Here is a 17831-nt window from a genome sequence, read left to right on the forward strand (position 1 = left end):
ACAGCATCAACTTTGTATTAATTTTCTGTATCCTACAATGCATGCAAAATAGTTTTACCAATAGCATTATCAACAGTAAACCTACTATTAAAGTTCAGGATTTTTTTTGGTTTTGTTCCTTATATTAATTAGTATGTTCAAAAGTTATAATATGTTGACATGTCATTTGTATTTTCTTCATGTAGTTATAATTTGATATTTTCATTGATTTTAAAATTTCTGTTATATTCAACATTATCATTTGTTTTTTTCTATTTGAATTTGAAATTTAAGTTTAAATTGAATTTCACTTGTGAAAATACATACTTTTAATGTTTCAAAAGTCAAGTTTATGCCCTGGTCAGGTGGCTTAGTTTGTTGGAGCATCGTCCTATACACCAGAAGGTTGGGAGTACAATTTTCAGTCAGGCACACACTGAGGTTGTGGTTTTGGTCCCCAGATGGGGTATGGATGTGGGGGTTGCAGTGGCTGGAGATTTCATTGGGGAGACCCATGGGGTCCCAGAATGTGCACAAGCCCACCCACCCCGGACTCAGCCCCAGAAGGGGCCAATTTGCTTGTGAGAGTAGCAGGGGAAGTGACTGAAAGCCAGCTAAGAGCTGAGCAAGCAGCATTGTTCCCTCTCAAACCTCTCCCCACATATAGCGCCACAATGCAGCAAAGTGGGTTGCTGCACCCTGGCTAATAGCTAAGCCTCCACCCCTTACAGCGAAACAGGTGCACAGACACATACAAAAAATGGCCCATTGAAAGAACAGATCAAAACTCTAGAAAAAAACCCTAAGCCGTGAGGAGATAGCCAGCCTATCAGATACAGAATTCAAAACACTAGTAANGCAGGGGAAGTGACTGAAAGCCAGCTAAGAGCTGAGCAAGCAGCATTGTTCCCTCTCAAACCTCTCCCCACATATAGCGCCACAATGCAGCAAAGTGGGTTGCTGCACCCTGGCTAATAGCTAAGCCTCCACCCCTTACAGCGAAACAGGTGCACAGACACATACAAAAAATGGCCCATTGAAAGAACAGATCAAAACTCTAGAAAAAAACCCTAAGCGGTGAGGAGATAGCCAGCCTATCAGATACAGATTTCAAAACACTAGTAATCAAATTCTCCCAGAAAGGATTGAGTATGGACACAAAATAACAGAAGAAGTGAAGGGTATGAAAAGTGAAATAAAGAAATATATACAGGGAACCAACAGTGAAGGGAAGGAAACTCGGACTCACAGTAGTGATTTGGAAGAGAAGGAAGAAATAAATTTCAACCAGAACAGAATGAAGAAACAAGAATTCAAAAAAATGAAGGGAGGCTTAGGAAACTGAATATGAGTCACCTGTAATTTTAAATATTCAGTGGCCATAGTAAGAAACTACAAGGAAACAAAACTAATTTAAAAGAAAATACCTGTGCATATGTTGTCTTACATTTGTAAACACTTATCTTCATGATAAATCCCTAGAAGTAGGATTGCTAGATTGTCAGATAGTTACTGTATCTTTTATCTTACAGTTTTCTCTGTGTTATCTTTTGTTTCTGTTATCATCCCATTAACTTTCAGATATACCAACATTTCTTTTATTCACCAAATGTTTGAGAATGTGATATATTTCGTGTCTTTTGGCTTCATTTGTTGCGTATTTTTTTAAACTGTAAGTCTTAGAAACAAAATACATGGTGGCTTTAGAATTGCTAATTGGAAACCTTAGCAATGTAAGCTAATTATGAAATCTAATGTTTTATATCAGTGAAAAATATGCACTTTAGAAGAAATCCAGTAATTAATTTATTGCAAAGAAATTAATGTTATGAGACTCATGAAAGATGAGATGTTAAAATTAGAATTTTCAACATTTTATTTCTGTGATTTTAAAAATTTCATTACATGTATTGGGGTGACATTGATTAATAAGATTATGTAGGTTTCAAATGTACAATTTTGTAAGGCATCATCTGTGTATTGAGTTCTGCATTCACCAGCCAAAGTTGTCTCCTTTTATCACCGTGTATTTGGCCCCTCTTTAATCTCCCTTCACCCCCTTTTCCTCTGGTAACCACCATACTGTTGTCTGTGTTTATTAAGTTTTTGTTTTTTTTGTTTTGTTTGTTGCTTTCTGTTTTATATTCCACATGTGAGTGAAATCATATGGTTCTCGATGTTTTTTGTCTGACTTATTTTGTTCAGTATGATATTCTCAAGATTCATCCATGTTGTCATGAGTGGCATTATTTCATCTTTTCTTATGACTGAAAATTTTTAAAAATAATTTACTAGACATAAGTATAGTTTAGCTTAATTTATACATCAATTACTACAAGTATGACAATAGTAGTGACAACCACAGCTAATGCAAATCATTTACTATGTGGCGTGTATTAGGCTCAGTAATGCTTTTACCTTAATTTACATTATTTAATTTAGTTCTCAACAATGTTATGAGGTATATTTAAAATTTTTTTCATTTGCAGATGAGGAAAATGAAGTGTAGAAATACTAAGTGACATGTTATTGCTCGTGCAGCTAATAAGTGACAGTGCCAAGATTTGAATCCAGACAGTCTTCTTTGTAGATGCTGGGCTTTTAGTGAATTGCATGGCTATGCTGCTTCTATTGGTAATCACTGTCACTTTTCTCTGTGAAGTCCCGTTGACCTAAGTTCTGTTTGACTAGATTCTGAGTTCTTGACCAATGCTCTATTTCTCTTCCCAAAAGTAGTGTAATAAGATTTTATGTAGTTGTTACATCAGCTTTGTTATCGTAAGTGGTAATGCAGGTTTGGAATTCCATTCATAATAGCCACAGCTGCTAATAAGATACCCGTTTTATGCCTGTCTATGGCACACTGAATTATGGTGCGCCATTTTCTGAATCACTAAAATGATTTATGTTTCTGTTTTTCAGTGGATGATTCAGAAGCCACAGAAAGCAGCAACATTTTTTGGATGCATTGGGATAGATAAATTTGGGGAGATCCTGAAGAAAAAAGCTGCTGAAGCCCACGTGGATGCTCATTACTATGAGCAGAATGAACAACCGACAGGAACCTGTGCTGCATGCATCACTGGTGGCAACAGGTCAGTGTAATTCCAGGGGAAGCTTATACTGACTGGTTATTTAAATACTGGTAAAACCTGAATTCCAATCTGTATTTGGAACTGAGACTCATGTTCATAATTGCTTTTAATATTAAATAAGCTTTCTTATATCATTTTTTAAAAAATACTGCCTTTGTTGAGCCTGCTGTTGTCTTCATGAGGTAAAATTTAATTAGATTTTCTAGATTATCTAGTCTAGAATCTACAAGACATTTTACTCAATGTTTTGTAGGTAGTTTATTTTGCCCAACTGGGATTAGAAAGAAATATTCTCTTCACCATATCTTGAAATTGGAATATTAGAATACATATATATTCATATTTTTTTACATAAAATACTACATTATATCCAGTCTCATGTAGATTAGGTCATCTAAGGCATGTCTGGCAAATAGTCATTCATCCATATTAAACAACTTCAGTCATGAGTAATACGCCAGTGAAGAAATAACTCTTTGACATGACCAGGTGGTTCAGTTGGTTGGAGTATCATCCTGTACACCAATAAAGTTGTGGGTTCAATTCCAGGCCAGGGCACATACCTATGTTGTGGGGTTCAATCCCTAGTTGCAGCACATATGGGAGGCAACTGATCTGTTCCCTCGTATATGTGCTTTCTCCCTCATATTTATGTTTCCCTCTCTTACCTTTGCTCTTTCTCTCTGAAAATCAATAAACACATCGTTGGTTTAGGATACAAAAAAGAAAAACAACCCATTGCATTTCTATACAATTTTACTTAATAAAAATTCTTTTTTATGTGAACTTTGAATATGTCTTTCAGGGCCTTCTAGGCATTGGTTGTATTTGTCTTTTGCAGTTGCATGGAGATTTTCCTTCAGTACATTCATACATTGCTAACAGCATCATTACCATATTGCTCATCAGCATAGGCTTTTTTTTCCTTTGCAAGGGAAAAACAAAGTCTAAGTATTGTTAGAATCACCAAAGATGATCTTTTTTAGTGATTCACTAGGAATTTTGTATTCCTGTCTTTCTTCTTTTCCCTCCTGTCTAATTTGCCACTTTTTCTTCCCTTCTCACTCTTCCTCTTTTTTAATTCCCCTTCCATAACCTCTTTTATTTCTTCTTATTCTCTGACTTCCAGCAGGGGTATGTTAGGAAAATGACACTGTTCTGGGCAGTAGTCATTAAAGAACTAAAATGTAACATTCAAAAATAGTGTTAAAATCTTTCCAACCCTTTTGTGATTTTATTTTTTATGTATAAAAGAATGTTGCAATTTTAAAATTTAATAGATAAACCGTCTATTGTTGAAACATATTTGAAATATACTTATTTAGACCTTTCCCCTTTTTAGTTTTCCTAAAACCAACACTAATATGCAGGTGCAAAGTTTTCCCGTTAGACAGGTGTGGATCAAGTTTTGCCTCTGCCACTGCTCAGGTCAGAGTAAAATTGATACATTATTTGTGTTGCTAAATTGCTATTTTAAAGAGCAGTTCTGTCAGTATTAGTTCTCCCAGATGTTAACAGCTTAATTTATATATTAATATTATGGTTATGGTGATTAGTACTGTTCAAATAATATTGGATATCAAAAACTGGGGAACTCTAATAACTCATTATTCAAATTGTGAAGCCTAACAGATTTGAATAAATTGTTTTTAAAAGGGCTGGTAACTCTTATTACCACTTTGCAAAACTCAGCAATCAAAGAGTTTAGATAATACAATATTTTTCTTAATCCAGTTTCTCATTCTCCAAACTCTGAACCAAATAATTTGGATAATAAGAATTCTTGTATTTTTCTTTTGGAAAAACTATGTAGTTTCCTATCAAAAACCAGTTTTATTATCAACATAGAGTTTAGTAGCTGATGCTGATACTGGTGAAAATGGGTTCATGCGGTATCCTGAGGAGGGAATTTGAAAGGGCATACTTGTGAGAGAAGTTTAAGCATAGTGGCAAGATTTATTGGGGTGGAGGAAAATAATACACCCCGTGGAGTGTAGAAGGCAGGCAGGCTCTAGCAGCAATTGCCCTGAGATCCCTGATAATTCTCCATATATTTTCTTGGTTTTCAGGTAGGCACAGGTTTTCTTTCAGACTGTCCAACCTGCTTCCTGGGGTGCTTATGCTGGGCCTTCCCCCTAACCAACCCTTTTTAAATCTCCCAGGATCCCATACCATCATCCAATCTAATCCTTTTCCCAGGCTTCACTGGGCACATTTATGTTGCCATTTTGGCTTTTACTACACATTCACCGAAGTTCTGCTGTGTCATCTGGTTTCTACTGCTCATGCACTTACCCACTCCTGCGTCATCCTAGCCTGTACTGCACATACCTTGCAAAGGAATTTCCCTGCTGTTTTTAGCTCTTCCTCAGTAATCCCAGCTAGCTGATTCTCCTTGCCCACTTCAGGGATTAAGTACCCTCATGGAGGATGCGGCTGACCCCTGTAAAGCCTGTGAACCTTCCTGGCGAATCAGGTTTATTGTCCAATTCCACTACCTGGTAGATTAGGCATAATATCTGATTCAACTTTCTAGTTTATTAAGCTTAAAGTCTGAATCCATTTGCTCTCTTCCTTTATTAATAACTAATTAGCTACCTATGCTAATTTCACTGTTGTTTGCTTTTATTTATTTTCTTAAGATTTTATTTGTTGGTTTGTTTATTTAGAGAAGGGAAGGGAGAGAGAAAGAGGAGGAGAGAAACAGTCAACTGGTTGCTTCTCACATGTGCCCCAACAGGTACCAAACCTGCAATCCAGACAGTGCTCTGAGTGGTGATTGAATTGACAGCCTTTCATTTTTCAAGACAATGAGCAACCAATTGTGCCACACCACTCTGGGCCATTTTTCTTTTATTTAGTAACTACGGTTGTCAAAATTTTGCTGAAGTCATGATTACTTAAATATATTTTTATAAATCAGGACTAATCTGACTTTGTAATATACTTATTTGCGTATAAATATATTGATGCATATTATTCTTATTTTCATTCATTTAATTGAACATAAGCAGATGTATCCTCAGATGTAAATATGCTAATTAATTGACATATGGATGAAAAGAAATATGTTTTGTAAAGAATTCACTTACTCTTTTCTTAACAGAGAAGCCAATCATATTACCACAATCCTAACTGATAAGATGTTGTATGTGCATTGTTTTAGCCATAACTGCTACCATTGATTATAAAAGTGAAAAATTGTCAAGTTGTTTCCTCATTTCTGAGTCAGAATGAGAAGGAAAAATATTTTTATTAATTTTTATGTAATATAAATAATAATTATTTCATTAAGTTTAATTATTGAGCAGTAGTGAAAAACTCTTACATGTGCCCTGGCTGGTATAGCTCAGTGAATTGAGCGTGGGCTGTGAACCAAAGGGTCACCAGTTTGATTCCCAGTCAGGGCACATGTCTGGGTTGTGGGCCAGGTCCCCAGCAGGGGCCACGTGAGAGGCAACCACACATTGGTATTTCTGTTTTTCTCCCTCCCTTCCCTTCTGTTTAAAAATAAATAAATAAATAAATAATCTTAAAAAACACAAACTCTTATGTGGCATTTGTAGGAAGATTTTAAATGTGTATCCTGCTTAGAATTTTTAGCTGTTAAATCGGACCAGGGCATGGAGTTTTCAGCTGTGGAAACTAGTTTTACATTTATTCCAGTCCTTAACATGTAATGTTTTACAAATTAATTACACATAGTAAATATAATCTGATATAGGAATGTTTTGTTAAATTAGTCCCATACTTGGCTTTTAAAGCATTAGGTTAAATAATAAATGTACAGTATGTTAATACTTGAAAACTGAAGTTTTTATTTGCATATTTTTATGCATAATGACGTTGTAGCTTTTTTATTTCTTAACTGCGTTTTGAACTATTAAAATGTAAATAATAGATAATCTTATCATTTAAGCATAAAAAGGAAACTTAAATGCCATTTTTTCAAAATAACAGAACAAGTATTTAGAACAAGTATTAACATTTCTGTTTATCTCAAAGACAACACAGAATTATCAAACTTTTCAAAAAATTAATTTTATTCACATTTATTAAAATTAATATACAACAATTTTCAAGGATTAAAGTGTAAAACAAAGTTTGCAGAAATTATTGTTAATTAACTGTGTAGAAATGCATGATAAGTTTGCAATAAAAAGAATTAGCTATTTATATATGAAAGAAAACCTACTTGACTTTTGTTGTTCTTGTTTTAGGTCCCTTGTGGCTAATCTTGCTGCTGCCAATTGTTATAAAAAAGAAAAACATCTTGATATAGAGAAAAACTGGATGTTGGTAGAGAAAGCTAGAGTTTATTATATAGCAGTAAGTATTTACCTAATTCAAATTTCTGGTATAAATTTATACTATAAATTATAGTTGTTAGCTAATGTAAAATTTTTAGTAATTGTCTTTAACTTATCTGGCAAATTATTTGCTCATCTCAAAGCATATGTTCACTATTAAAAATAAAAAACAATAATATGTTCATTCTGTAATAACATAATTATTATTTACCTTCGAATCTACCATTAGATGTATCTACCATCTAATGTATCTAGACCATTTTAGATACATTATATGTAGATATTTCTTAACCAAGCATTAAATTCTATATTTAATCAGTTTCTTAAGATCTTTTGAAGTAATTTTGCAATTTTTTAAAAATAATTTTGGGCTACTTGTGAATGATACATGCATTCTATGGGGAAATAGTGGTATGAACATTCACGGCAAACTGCTTTAGCTTATTTACCTAAAAAATCTTAATTGCTATTTATTCCATAGCAATTACCATGACACCTTTTAATTTAATACTTCATAAACATTGATTGTGACAAATCTCTTAAATCTGGGAATAAGGGCAGCATGTAATTTGAATTACTCAGTCTTGTGACATAAAAAATAATTGGTAAGAATTTATTTCTAAGATAAGACTCATCTAAAAACCCTCCTGAATTAATTACCCCATGAATACCTTGTTTTTATTTAATATGAATTAAATGTGGCTGATCTTAAATTAGTAGATATCTATGAAAAATTAAAAGCACCTCACAAGCACATAATGCATGATTGTGGTACAATAGCTCTGGCCTCACCACCTGATCTGTGGAACAGCTGGTAAGATGTGTACAAAATTGATTATCTAGTAGGAGCGTGTTTATTGAAAATACAATTATTCCTTTCAGTCTGCTGTTAATTTCTTGTCTGCTACTGCGTGTTTGTGAGCACTGCTGTAGGCTTCACAGGGTTGTTATCTGTTCCTCTCTACAGCAAACCCTACCTCATTATGACTTAAACAAATGCTTCCATTGAGAGGACTGTATAGAGGAAAGACATGTTACACTTCTGCCAGTTTGAGAGAAAACCATTTCAAAAACTAAAAATTTTTCTCTCTTGATCATCTATTTTATTTTGCAGAATGTTCTTTTGTTGGTTAATTTCTTGGTAGCATATTTTTGTAATGTAGCTTTTTAGGGAGATTTGTATATTATTTTGAACTACCTTACACTTGAAAGTCTGATTTCAAAGAGCACATGGTTTAAATTTTGTCATTATTTGTTATATTGTTTATACTGACTATGACATATGACAATATATTATGATGGAAAATTATTTTTAACTGACAGTTATAATTGTATTTCAATATATAGTAATTGGATCCCAAGTTATGAACTAACTTGGAAACAATTCATAGTTTTAACAGTTATGCACATGTGACCCATATAGCCAAGTTTGGGTGAATGGGATTCTTATAAGTGCCATTTTGTATAAAGTATGAAGGGTTTAGTTTCAGTCAAGTTAATAAAGAAAAATGAACTATTTTTGGAACTTGAGTAGTATATTCAGCTAGAAACAAATATCTAAGTAAATGGATTCCAGCTGATATCTCTGAAGATAGCTGTTAGTTTGTAGCTTTTATTTCAGCAAAAGAATGCGCTTTTACATTTCCAGGTAAATCTATGATTTGCTCAGAGTTTGGCTATTTTTAAATAGCTCTGAAAATATTAGACTCATATTGGATACCCGGGATACTTTTATTATTGGTGGATGTTCAACAAATGTTCGTTTTGCTAACAACTAAGAGCATGATATTTGCTTATTAAAATTTGTGAAGTATCTTCTGAAATGTAATGTTATTTCTATGAAGACATTCTACATTTTTTATTTTTAAGATTATTTACTTATTAATTTTAGAGAGAAGGTGGGGAGAGAGGGAGAGAAACATCAATGTGTTGGAGAAACATCAATCAGTTGCCTCTCACATGCCCCCAACTCGGGATTTGGTCTGCAGTCCAGGCATGTGTCCTGACCAGAACTGAGTCAGTGACCGTTCAGTTTGCAGGACAATGCCCAACTCACTGAGCCACACCAGTCAGGGCCATTCTGTAGTTCTTTTAAATCTTTAATTCCCTTTGAACACAGATCATCCAGTCTAGTCTTTTTTTTTAAGCATATTCTCACAACAAAATGTTATTTTTTAATTTATTTTGTTTTTTATTTTTATTGAATTTATGCAAATGACATTGGTTAGTAAAATTATATATAGATTTTGTGTTTACCACCCCAAGTCAAGGCTCCTTCCATCACCATTTATGCCCCCTTTACACATTTCTACCTCACCCAACTGCCCTTCCCTCTGGCAATTACCGTACTTTTTTGTTGTCTGTGTCCATGAGCCTTTTTTTTTTTCTGGATGAGAAGGCTTAAGGGATCAAACTAAAATTTTAGATTGAGTAAGTCTATAAGTACTCAATCAAATCAAGTGGACTGCTCTGTACTTTCAGAGTCTGTAGGGTCAGCAATCTTCTCAAATTATCATCATAAACTCCTGATGTTTTAACAAGTTGAAATTCTGGGAGCTCTTTAGTTACACAAAGCTCTTGATCTAAGGAAGCACCTCAGTATGTCTATTCAGTAAGTTTCCAAAATTAAGACATCTGTCTGCATTATGTAATAAAATAAACCAGATCATCTACATACTCAGCAGTTTTCCTTCTCACTATTCTGTAAATTAGTAATGGTCATGAGCATCAACAAAATTCAAAACCTTGATAATTTTCTTTTTCAGATAATCTAGTGAAGCTGCAATGCAGAGTTCACATTGAAAATGGCCTGGTAAACTGAAATTGAATGTGCATATTTCAGTATTCTCCTTTGGTTTAAATAAAGTGTTGGCCTTTTTTTTTTTACCAGCTTTATAGCAGGTGTCCCATTTATGGCATGCAAACTCAGTTTGTCCATGTTTAAACCAAATTCCTTGTTAGTAGGTGATTAGGGATCACTGGTTATGTGATGTTTTTGAAAATCTCAGGTATTCTTTACATTAGCAACAGATTAGCATATATTCTGTTTCTTTTTTTACTTGAAATATTTCTTTCAAGGCTATGAACAAGATTGGGAAATTAGAGACATTAGATTTTCCTAACTACTTATTTCCTTTTTAACACAATATTAATGTGCCATGAAAATGAGAAAATTAGCATTCCATGTTTCAACTTGCCTCTTGATTTTGGGTAGTTATATTTTTATTTTATTTTCACATTTTCAGATTTTAAATATTTGCATCATGTTATGTAACCATAATTCTTACAACCTTAATTCTACACTTAAATGATTAAATGATTCCAATTACTTTACCCCATTTTCCCCTTTCCTTTATTTTTTTTTACGATTGACTGCACTTTATCATCATTTTTTCTCCAAGGAAGGCCTTAGAGCTCCTATCTTCTTGATTTTTTCCCCAGATTTTATTCATTTATCTTTAGAGGGGAAAGAGAAGGAGAGAGGTAGAGAAATATCAATGTATGGTTACCTCTCGTGCATTCTCTGCTAGGAACTGGCCTGCAACCCATGTATGTATGTGTCCCGACTGGGAGTTGAACCACGATCCTTTGGTTCACAAGCCCATTCTCAGTCCACTGAGCTATACCAGCCAGGGCTTGATTTTTTTTAACTTTACTTTTATTGTTGACACTATTGCAGATATCCCTGTTTTCCCCCTTTTGCCCACCTCCACCTGCCCCATGAGTTTTTATTTACTTTTTGTTGATTTTGTCCGTTAATGACAACATGTTTGGTATAATATTTTTTGAAACAAAGTACTCTGTAGACATTGCTTTACTGTCTTCTAGAACTTTTTATGGGAAATCTAAGTCAAGGTTGATTTAATTGCCTTTATTCATGTTTTTTCCTACTTATTTTGTATTTCATTTACTACTCTTTCAATCCTCCCATCCTTCGTCTTTCCCCCCTTTCTTTCTTTTTTAAATGTTTTATTGATTATGCTATTACAGTTGTCCCATTTTCTTTCTCCCATTTATCTCCTGCCAAGGGCCCTGCACTCCCATCCCACTAGCATTCCCCCACTTTAGAATATTCTTACCCTCCCCCTGTCTATTTTGTACCTACCATTTATGCTTCTTATTCCCTGTACCTTTTCCCCCATTCTCCTCCTATCCCCTCCCCACTGATAACCCTCCATGTGATCTCCATTTTTGTGGTTATGTTCCTGTTCTAGGTGTTTGCTTAGTTTGTTTGATTTTTAGGTTTAGTTGTTGATAGTTGTCATTTTACTGTTCATAGTTTTGATCATCTTTTGTTCCTCAGTTAAGTCCCTACCACTTCAAATAATAAGGGCTTGCTGATGATCCTTCTGTACTCTCACCCCTATAGTCTTCTCCGTTAGCTCCATGTCCTCTACTCATTGGGCTCCACTCCAGTACCTGCTTCTTGTGCTCTAGCCTGGGAGCTCTCTCAAAGCAGTAAGCTGATTTGATTTTTTGGCTCACCTAAATTATTTCCCATCTCTCTGAGATGCCTATTTTTAATTCTTGATGTTTACTGTTTTTTGAGAATCATTGTTTCATTCATTGAGTCTGTTTTTGTAGTTTCAGGCTAGAGGATAAATCCGGTTCCTGTTCTCTCCTATCTTCGGCCTTGCATTAATTTTTAAAGGGAAATCTATTGTTATTTTTATCATTGTTCCTCCTTATCTAATAGATCATTTTTTACTCTGTCAACTTTTAAGATACTCTCTTATTTCTTGGTTTTAAGAAATTTTGTTATGATGTACCTTGGTAGAAATTTCTTTTTGTTTCTTGTTATTGGGGTTTGTTCAGTTTGGAAAATTTTCTGTAAATAAATGTTCTCTGTCCACACCTATCCATCCACCTTGGAGGACTCATTTAATATTAGGCTTATTGAAGCCATCCCATAACTCAGTGATGCTCTTTTTATTTTTTCTATTTTCTCTCTGTGCTTCTTTTTGTATAATTACTGATCATTTCTATTGCATCTGCCATTAATCCCACCTAGTGTATTTTTTTATTCCAGACATAAGTCTTATCTCTGGAAGTTTGATTTGGTCCTTTTTTTTACTCCTGCCATGTGTACTTTACATCTCATGTTGCCATCTGCTATTTCTGAATTTTGGAATATAGTTATAAAAACTGTTTTTATGTCCTTGCCCACTAGTTCTATCACATATGTGTTTTTATCTGGCTCTTACCTTGGCATTGGGTTGTTTCCTCATACACATGTACTGAAGACTCAGTGGGAATCCCCTGTAGATCTCCAGAGTTCTCACTTTGTAGCTCGCTCCTGTTCAGTATTCTGCCCTTCCCTGTGCCAGGCCCCTTGGCCTCCCTGAATATGGGACTACTGGACTCTGTTCACATTCTCTCTGCCTGCACTGCAGCCTGCAGCTCTCTCCAGGGAGTAATTTCAGTAATTGTAGGGATTACCTTATTTGGTCCCTTCTTTAATTACTGTCCAGTATCTGAATATTGTTGTTTCATGTATTTTGTCCATTTTTATAGCTGTTTTTTATAGGGAAATGTAAATCCATTCCTTATTTATTCCAACTTGGTCGGAAGTGGAAACCCTCAGGTTGACTTTGTTTTTCCCTTTTTAGATGGCTCCCTTTTTCTGCAAAATTGCCTAATGTTTTACTTTGAACTTGAACCTGTTAATAACTTACCATGATTTATCTCTGTGTCCACTGTTCTATACTGATTTGTCCAGGAACAAGTTATTTATTTTAAACAGCATATTCAGTTTTCAGTTAACCTAGTTATTCTTTCTTTCCCTATCCCCAAATTTTATTTTTTCCCTTATACTATGTGAATGTCTGAAAAATCATTACCAAAATCATTACTAATAAATGTGTTACAGAGAATAATCAAGTAACAGCGGAAATCCCAAATTGTGGTGAAAAATTAGTCTTAAATTAGTCTTCTATTGGCTCAACCTCAAAAGCTCCCCGAGATGTTTTTGTGGATTCCATTTTGTCACCTAAAAATAATTTTAAGAGCTTTCAGCTAATATTGTCTAGCCGTTCATCTATGTGTAATTACTAATGTTGCAGTAATTTTTCTAATATTTTCGATCAAACTTTTGTAATGTTTTGGACTTAATTGTGAATACAGTGGGATTTTGCATAGAAATCTATGCATTATTTCTGATAACTTTTTTCATGAGAAAAAAGTGCCCTTTCAAGTTTCAAATACACTGGAAAGCACAAATCAGCCTGCAAGTTTAGACTTATAGGGAGAAATTTAAATTTTGGAGATTAATACAAGATACAGGTTGAACAAGTGTTTTCAGTGCCTTTTGACTTATTTTGCATAAACTAAGTCAGCTGTGTGTGTGCTTGTTCTTCTGCACTGAAATGAATTACTATACACCTGAAACTTATATAGTTTTATTAATCAATGTCACCCCAATAAATTCAATAAGAAGTAAAAGATAAATGAAATTAATTACTATGAATGAAAGAGTAGTGAATTGTCAATAATTGTCTGAGAATACTGGACTTGGAGTCTGCAATTTTCATTGGCACGTATGCCTGTTTCCTTCTTTCTGTGATTTTTCCAGTTCCCATGGTTTATTGCAGATTTTCTGTTTACCTGTCTGTATTTATTTTTATAACTCCATCTTGACTGATTTTATCTCTTCTCAGCCTAGAATCTTACCATTTGGGGGAGTAGGGTTTTTGTGAGGATAGCGTTTTCAAGTGTTACTAAAGTTTGCTTTTTGGGTAAAGGGAGGTGTGATTGATTATAGGCGGGTGGAGGAAATATGGTTTGGAGAAGTGTACAATCTTAGAGGAAAGGAATAGAGTTAATACTTGGGGGGAAAAGGAATATTTGTATATAAAGGACAAGTATTGATCAGTAAGAACTATTTTCTGTGGTTGGGTTTTCTACTAAAATCCTTACTGACGTCATGAGTAATCATGTATATTTGAACTGTTATTTAGACTCAGTTACATGTATTATCTATGTCAGTAATCTGGAAGCAATAACTAAAGTTAAGATAAACCATAAGAAATCTAGTGTAAGATATCATATATTTGAAATTTTACTGTTAGAAAGTAAAACATTGAATAACAAATTAAAATTAGTATATTATGAAATATATAATTGCTATTTTTTACAGATTTGTTTACCTTTTTGTAATATTTACAAAGAGATATGCTTATACAAAACTTGATTATGGGGTGGGGAGTATTGAATGTGGGAGGTGAGGAGTGGGTAAGGCAGGGGAGAGTAATGGGGGGGGAAATGGAGACAACTGTAATTGAACAATATAAAAAGAAATAAAAAATTATGAAAGATTGTTTTGATTATGCTAAAAAATTAGTATGTGTCATCTGGCAATCTTACCTCTGTTATGAAAAGTTTTTAAGAAGGTTCTAATTAAAGTGAATGAATTTGTCTTATACTGCTAACCTAAGCAGAAATCTGGAATAACATAAAAAGAAAGGAAAGATAGAAATTACTTATATATACATATATATATATGTGTGTGTGTGTGTGTATACATACATATATATATATATATTTGTTTTACTACCCCATCAAGCTCTGCCCCCCCAAAATTCTTTATAGTTGAAGAAATTTTAATAAAATATTGACAGTTACTTAAACTTATTGCCTTAAATGATGTTAGATAATGGGAAATGACCTTATAATGTCAACCTTTTAAATCTATACTATTATAATGAATATACTTTGTTAGAGTAAGGAAACTGATAGATTTTTTTAAAGGAAGCTAGTTTGTAAGTGACAGTTGATTTAGCATGTCATAGTTCTTTATGAAACATTTAGATAGAATTCAAAGCAGTTTTGGATTTTATTAATCTTTATGATATTCTGATATTATTAGTTAAGGAGATAGGGTAGTTGAACTACCTCTGACTTTTCATTTTATCCTCATTCTAAATTCAGTTCTTGGACTCTAATGTATTAGAATCCCTATTATATTGATCACCATATTCGACTTTGCTCTTGTATTTTTTGCTCAAGTTTGACCATCCTGTTCTGGACTACTCATTAACCCTTTATGTGAAAATGTCCTTGCAGGTGACCTTAACTACTATAGTTATCAGTTTTTTAAAAAGTGAATGAGGATAAATATATTTTTTCCTATCTGGAGCATTTCATGTTTGTGTATAATTCCTGAGGCTTAGTGTACGCACATCTTGGTCATGCATGGGTTTAGAATTTTATGTGCCAATTTGATACTCCTTCATGTCAAGCTCAAAATAATGTGGTGAAGATGTCTTTCTTTAGCTAAGACATAATATGGAGAGATACAAAAAGGCAATGTATTATGTTGCTTTTTAATATTAGCATTATAGTTCAATATTTAATTTTAAACAAATTTCCATATGCTATTGATGTTCAGTGAGTCACACAAATGATTATTGTTCTTACTTCATCCTTAACAGGGACAGTCTTTGATTCTTGCTAGAAAAATTTTTAAATGAGAATGTGATTACAGAAATTCTATTTGTATTCATTTCCAGTTTGTCTAGAATTCTTTTTTGGCAGGTTAAATTCTGACCGTATCATTTTTTAGTGATACTAATACTTTGTAATTTTTATAGATAAATACTTTTTCAAAATGGGCAAATTACTCCTCTATTTCTGTAATTTTTCTTAAGTTTTTTTTGGAAGCTACAAAAAGTAAAACTCTACCTAAGATGCAAGAAATCTGTAGAACATTAAAGTTCTTTTTAGTTAATCTGCATAATCTTTTTACTTGTTAAGAGTAAGATAGCATTGGTTGAAGAAGCTTTGAGCTCTAGAGATAAAGATTGGAAGTTTTTGTATTTTAAACTTGTGGCATTATAATGAAGTCTTGGATTTTATGTGAAGTTGGAACCCAAACCACACTATGTGCTAATTGCTTTAGAATGGTAAGAAAATAAACATATGTATGGCACTTAGTTGTTAAGATAGTAGGCCCTTATATAGAGCCCAAAATGAATTAACAAACCATCTACAGAAATGTTTCCACTTCATTTACTTTATTTATACATTTCAGACCAACCAGTAATTGCTTGGGAAAATGAAATGTTTACTAAATCTCTTTAATAAACATGATTGAGAGAAGGATAATTTATAAATATTATGACAGCAATGTACATTTTTATGTGCTAGTTGTCATTTCTTTAAAATTGTATATAAACTGGACACAAACAGTTTAGTGTCTGTAGAAGTGTATCTATTTTTCCAACATATTTTACTGTACACATAGAATCTCTACAGCGTAATATGGTTTAACCCATATGTTCTGTTGTCTCTATTCCTCCTAGATAAATAAAATTAGATTTAATCTTTTTATATCAGCTTTCTCGATGTATTTATATACCATAAAGGTTACCTGTTTAAAGTATACAGTTCAGTGATTGTTAGAATATTTACAGAGTTCTGCATCCATTACTATAACCTAATTTTAGAACATTTGCATCCCCACAAAAGAAACTTTGTGACATAGCAGTTACATCCCATGCCCCTGGATTCAATCCTTTTTTTTTCATCATTTTTAAATTACATTTGACATACATATTACATTGGTTTCAGGAATACACTCCAGAGACTAGACACTATACAGCTCTTCAAGTGATCATCCCAATAAATACCACACCCATCTGACCCCACACATAGCTACCAGAATATCACTGACCACATTCCGTATGCTGTGCTTCACGTCTCCATGACGATTTTGTAACAACAAATTTGTACTTCTTAATCCCTTCACCATTTTTACTCATCCCGCCAGTGCCTCTCCCATCTGACACCATCAAAATGTTCTCTGTATCTATGAGTCTGTTTCTGTTCTGCTTTTTCATTTATTTTGTTTTTTAAGGTTCAATTGTTGATAGATATGTATTTATTGCTATTTTATTGTTTATATTTTAGATTTCTTCTTCTTCAAGAAGATTCTAACATTTCAATTAATACTGGCTTGGTGGAGATGAACTCTTTTAGCATTTTCTTGTCTGGGATGCTCTTTATCTGTCATTGGATTCTAAATGATAGCTTTACTGGGTAAACTAATCTTGGTTGTAGGTGCTTGCTTTTCATTACTTTGAAAATTTCTTGCCACTCTCTTCTAGCCTGCAAAGTTTCTGTTGAGAAATCAGCTGATACTCTTATGGGAGCTTCCTTGTAGGTAACTAACAGCTTTTCTCTTGCTGCTTTTAAGATTCTCTGTTTGTCTTTAACCTTTTGTGCTTTAATTATGATGTGTCTTGGTGTGGGCCTCTGTGGGTTCATTCTGTTTGGGACTCCGTGCTTCCTGTACTTGTATGTCTGTTTATTTCACCAGGCTGGGGACATTTTCTGTCATTATTTTTTTACATAGGTTTTCAATTCCTTGCTCTCTCCCTTCAACTCCTGATGTGAATATTGGAATACTTGAAGTTGGCATAGAGGCTTCTTACACCGTCTTCATTTTTTT

The 17831-nt window shown here is 33.7% G+C and overlaps 1 protein-coding gene across 3 annotated transcripts in view; it reads left to right on the forward strand.

Annotated features, from left to right (window-relative positions):
- Positions 1 to 17831, forward strand: part of ADK (adenosine kinase) — a 594334-nt gene that overhangs the window by 284020 nt on the left and 292483 nt on the right. For all 3 annotated transcript variants that reach the window (XM_037055967.1, XM_037055969.1, XM_037055968.1), the window contains exons 5-6: positions 2902 to 3074; positions 7295 to 7403. In XM_037055967.1, coding sequence (XP_036911862.1) covers positions 2902 to 3074; positions 7295 to 7403 — 282 coding nt within the window. The remainder of the gene's footprint in view (positions 1 to 2901; positions 3075 to 7294; positions 7404 to 17831) is intronic.

Source organism: Sturnira hondurensis, unplaced genomic scaffold (genome assembly GCF_014824575.4).
Source record: "Sturnira hondurensis isolate 20B ecotype Veracruz unplaced genomic scaffold, ASM1482457v3 Scaffold0008761, whole genome shotgun sequence".
NCBI classification, from domain to species: Eukaryota; Metazoa; Chordata; class Mammalia; order Chiroptera; family Phyllostomidae; genus Sturnira; species Sturnira hondurensis.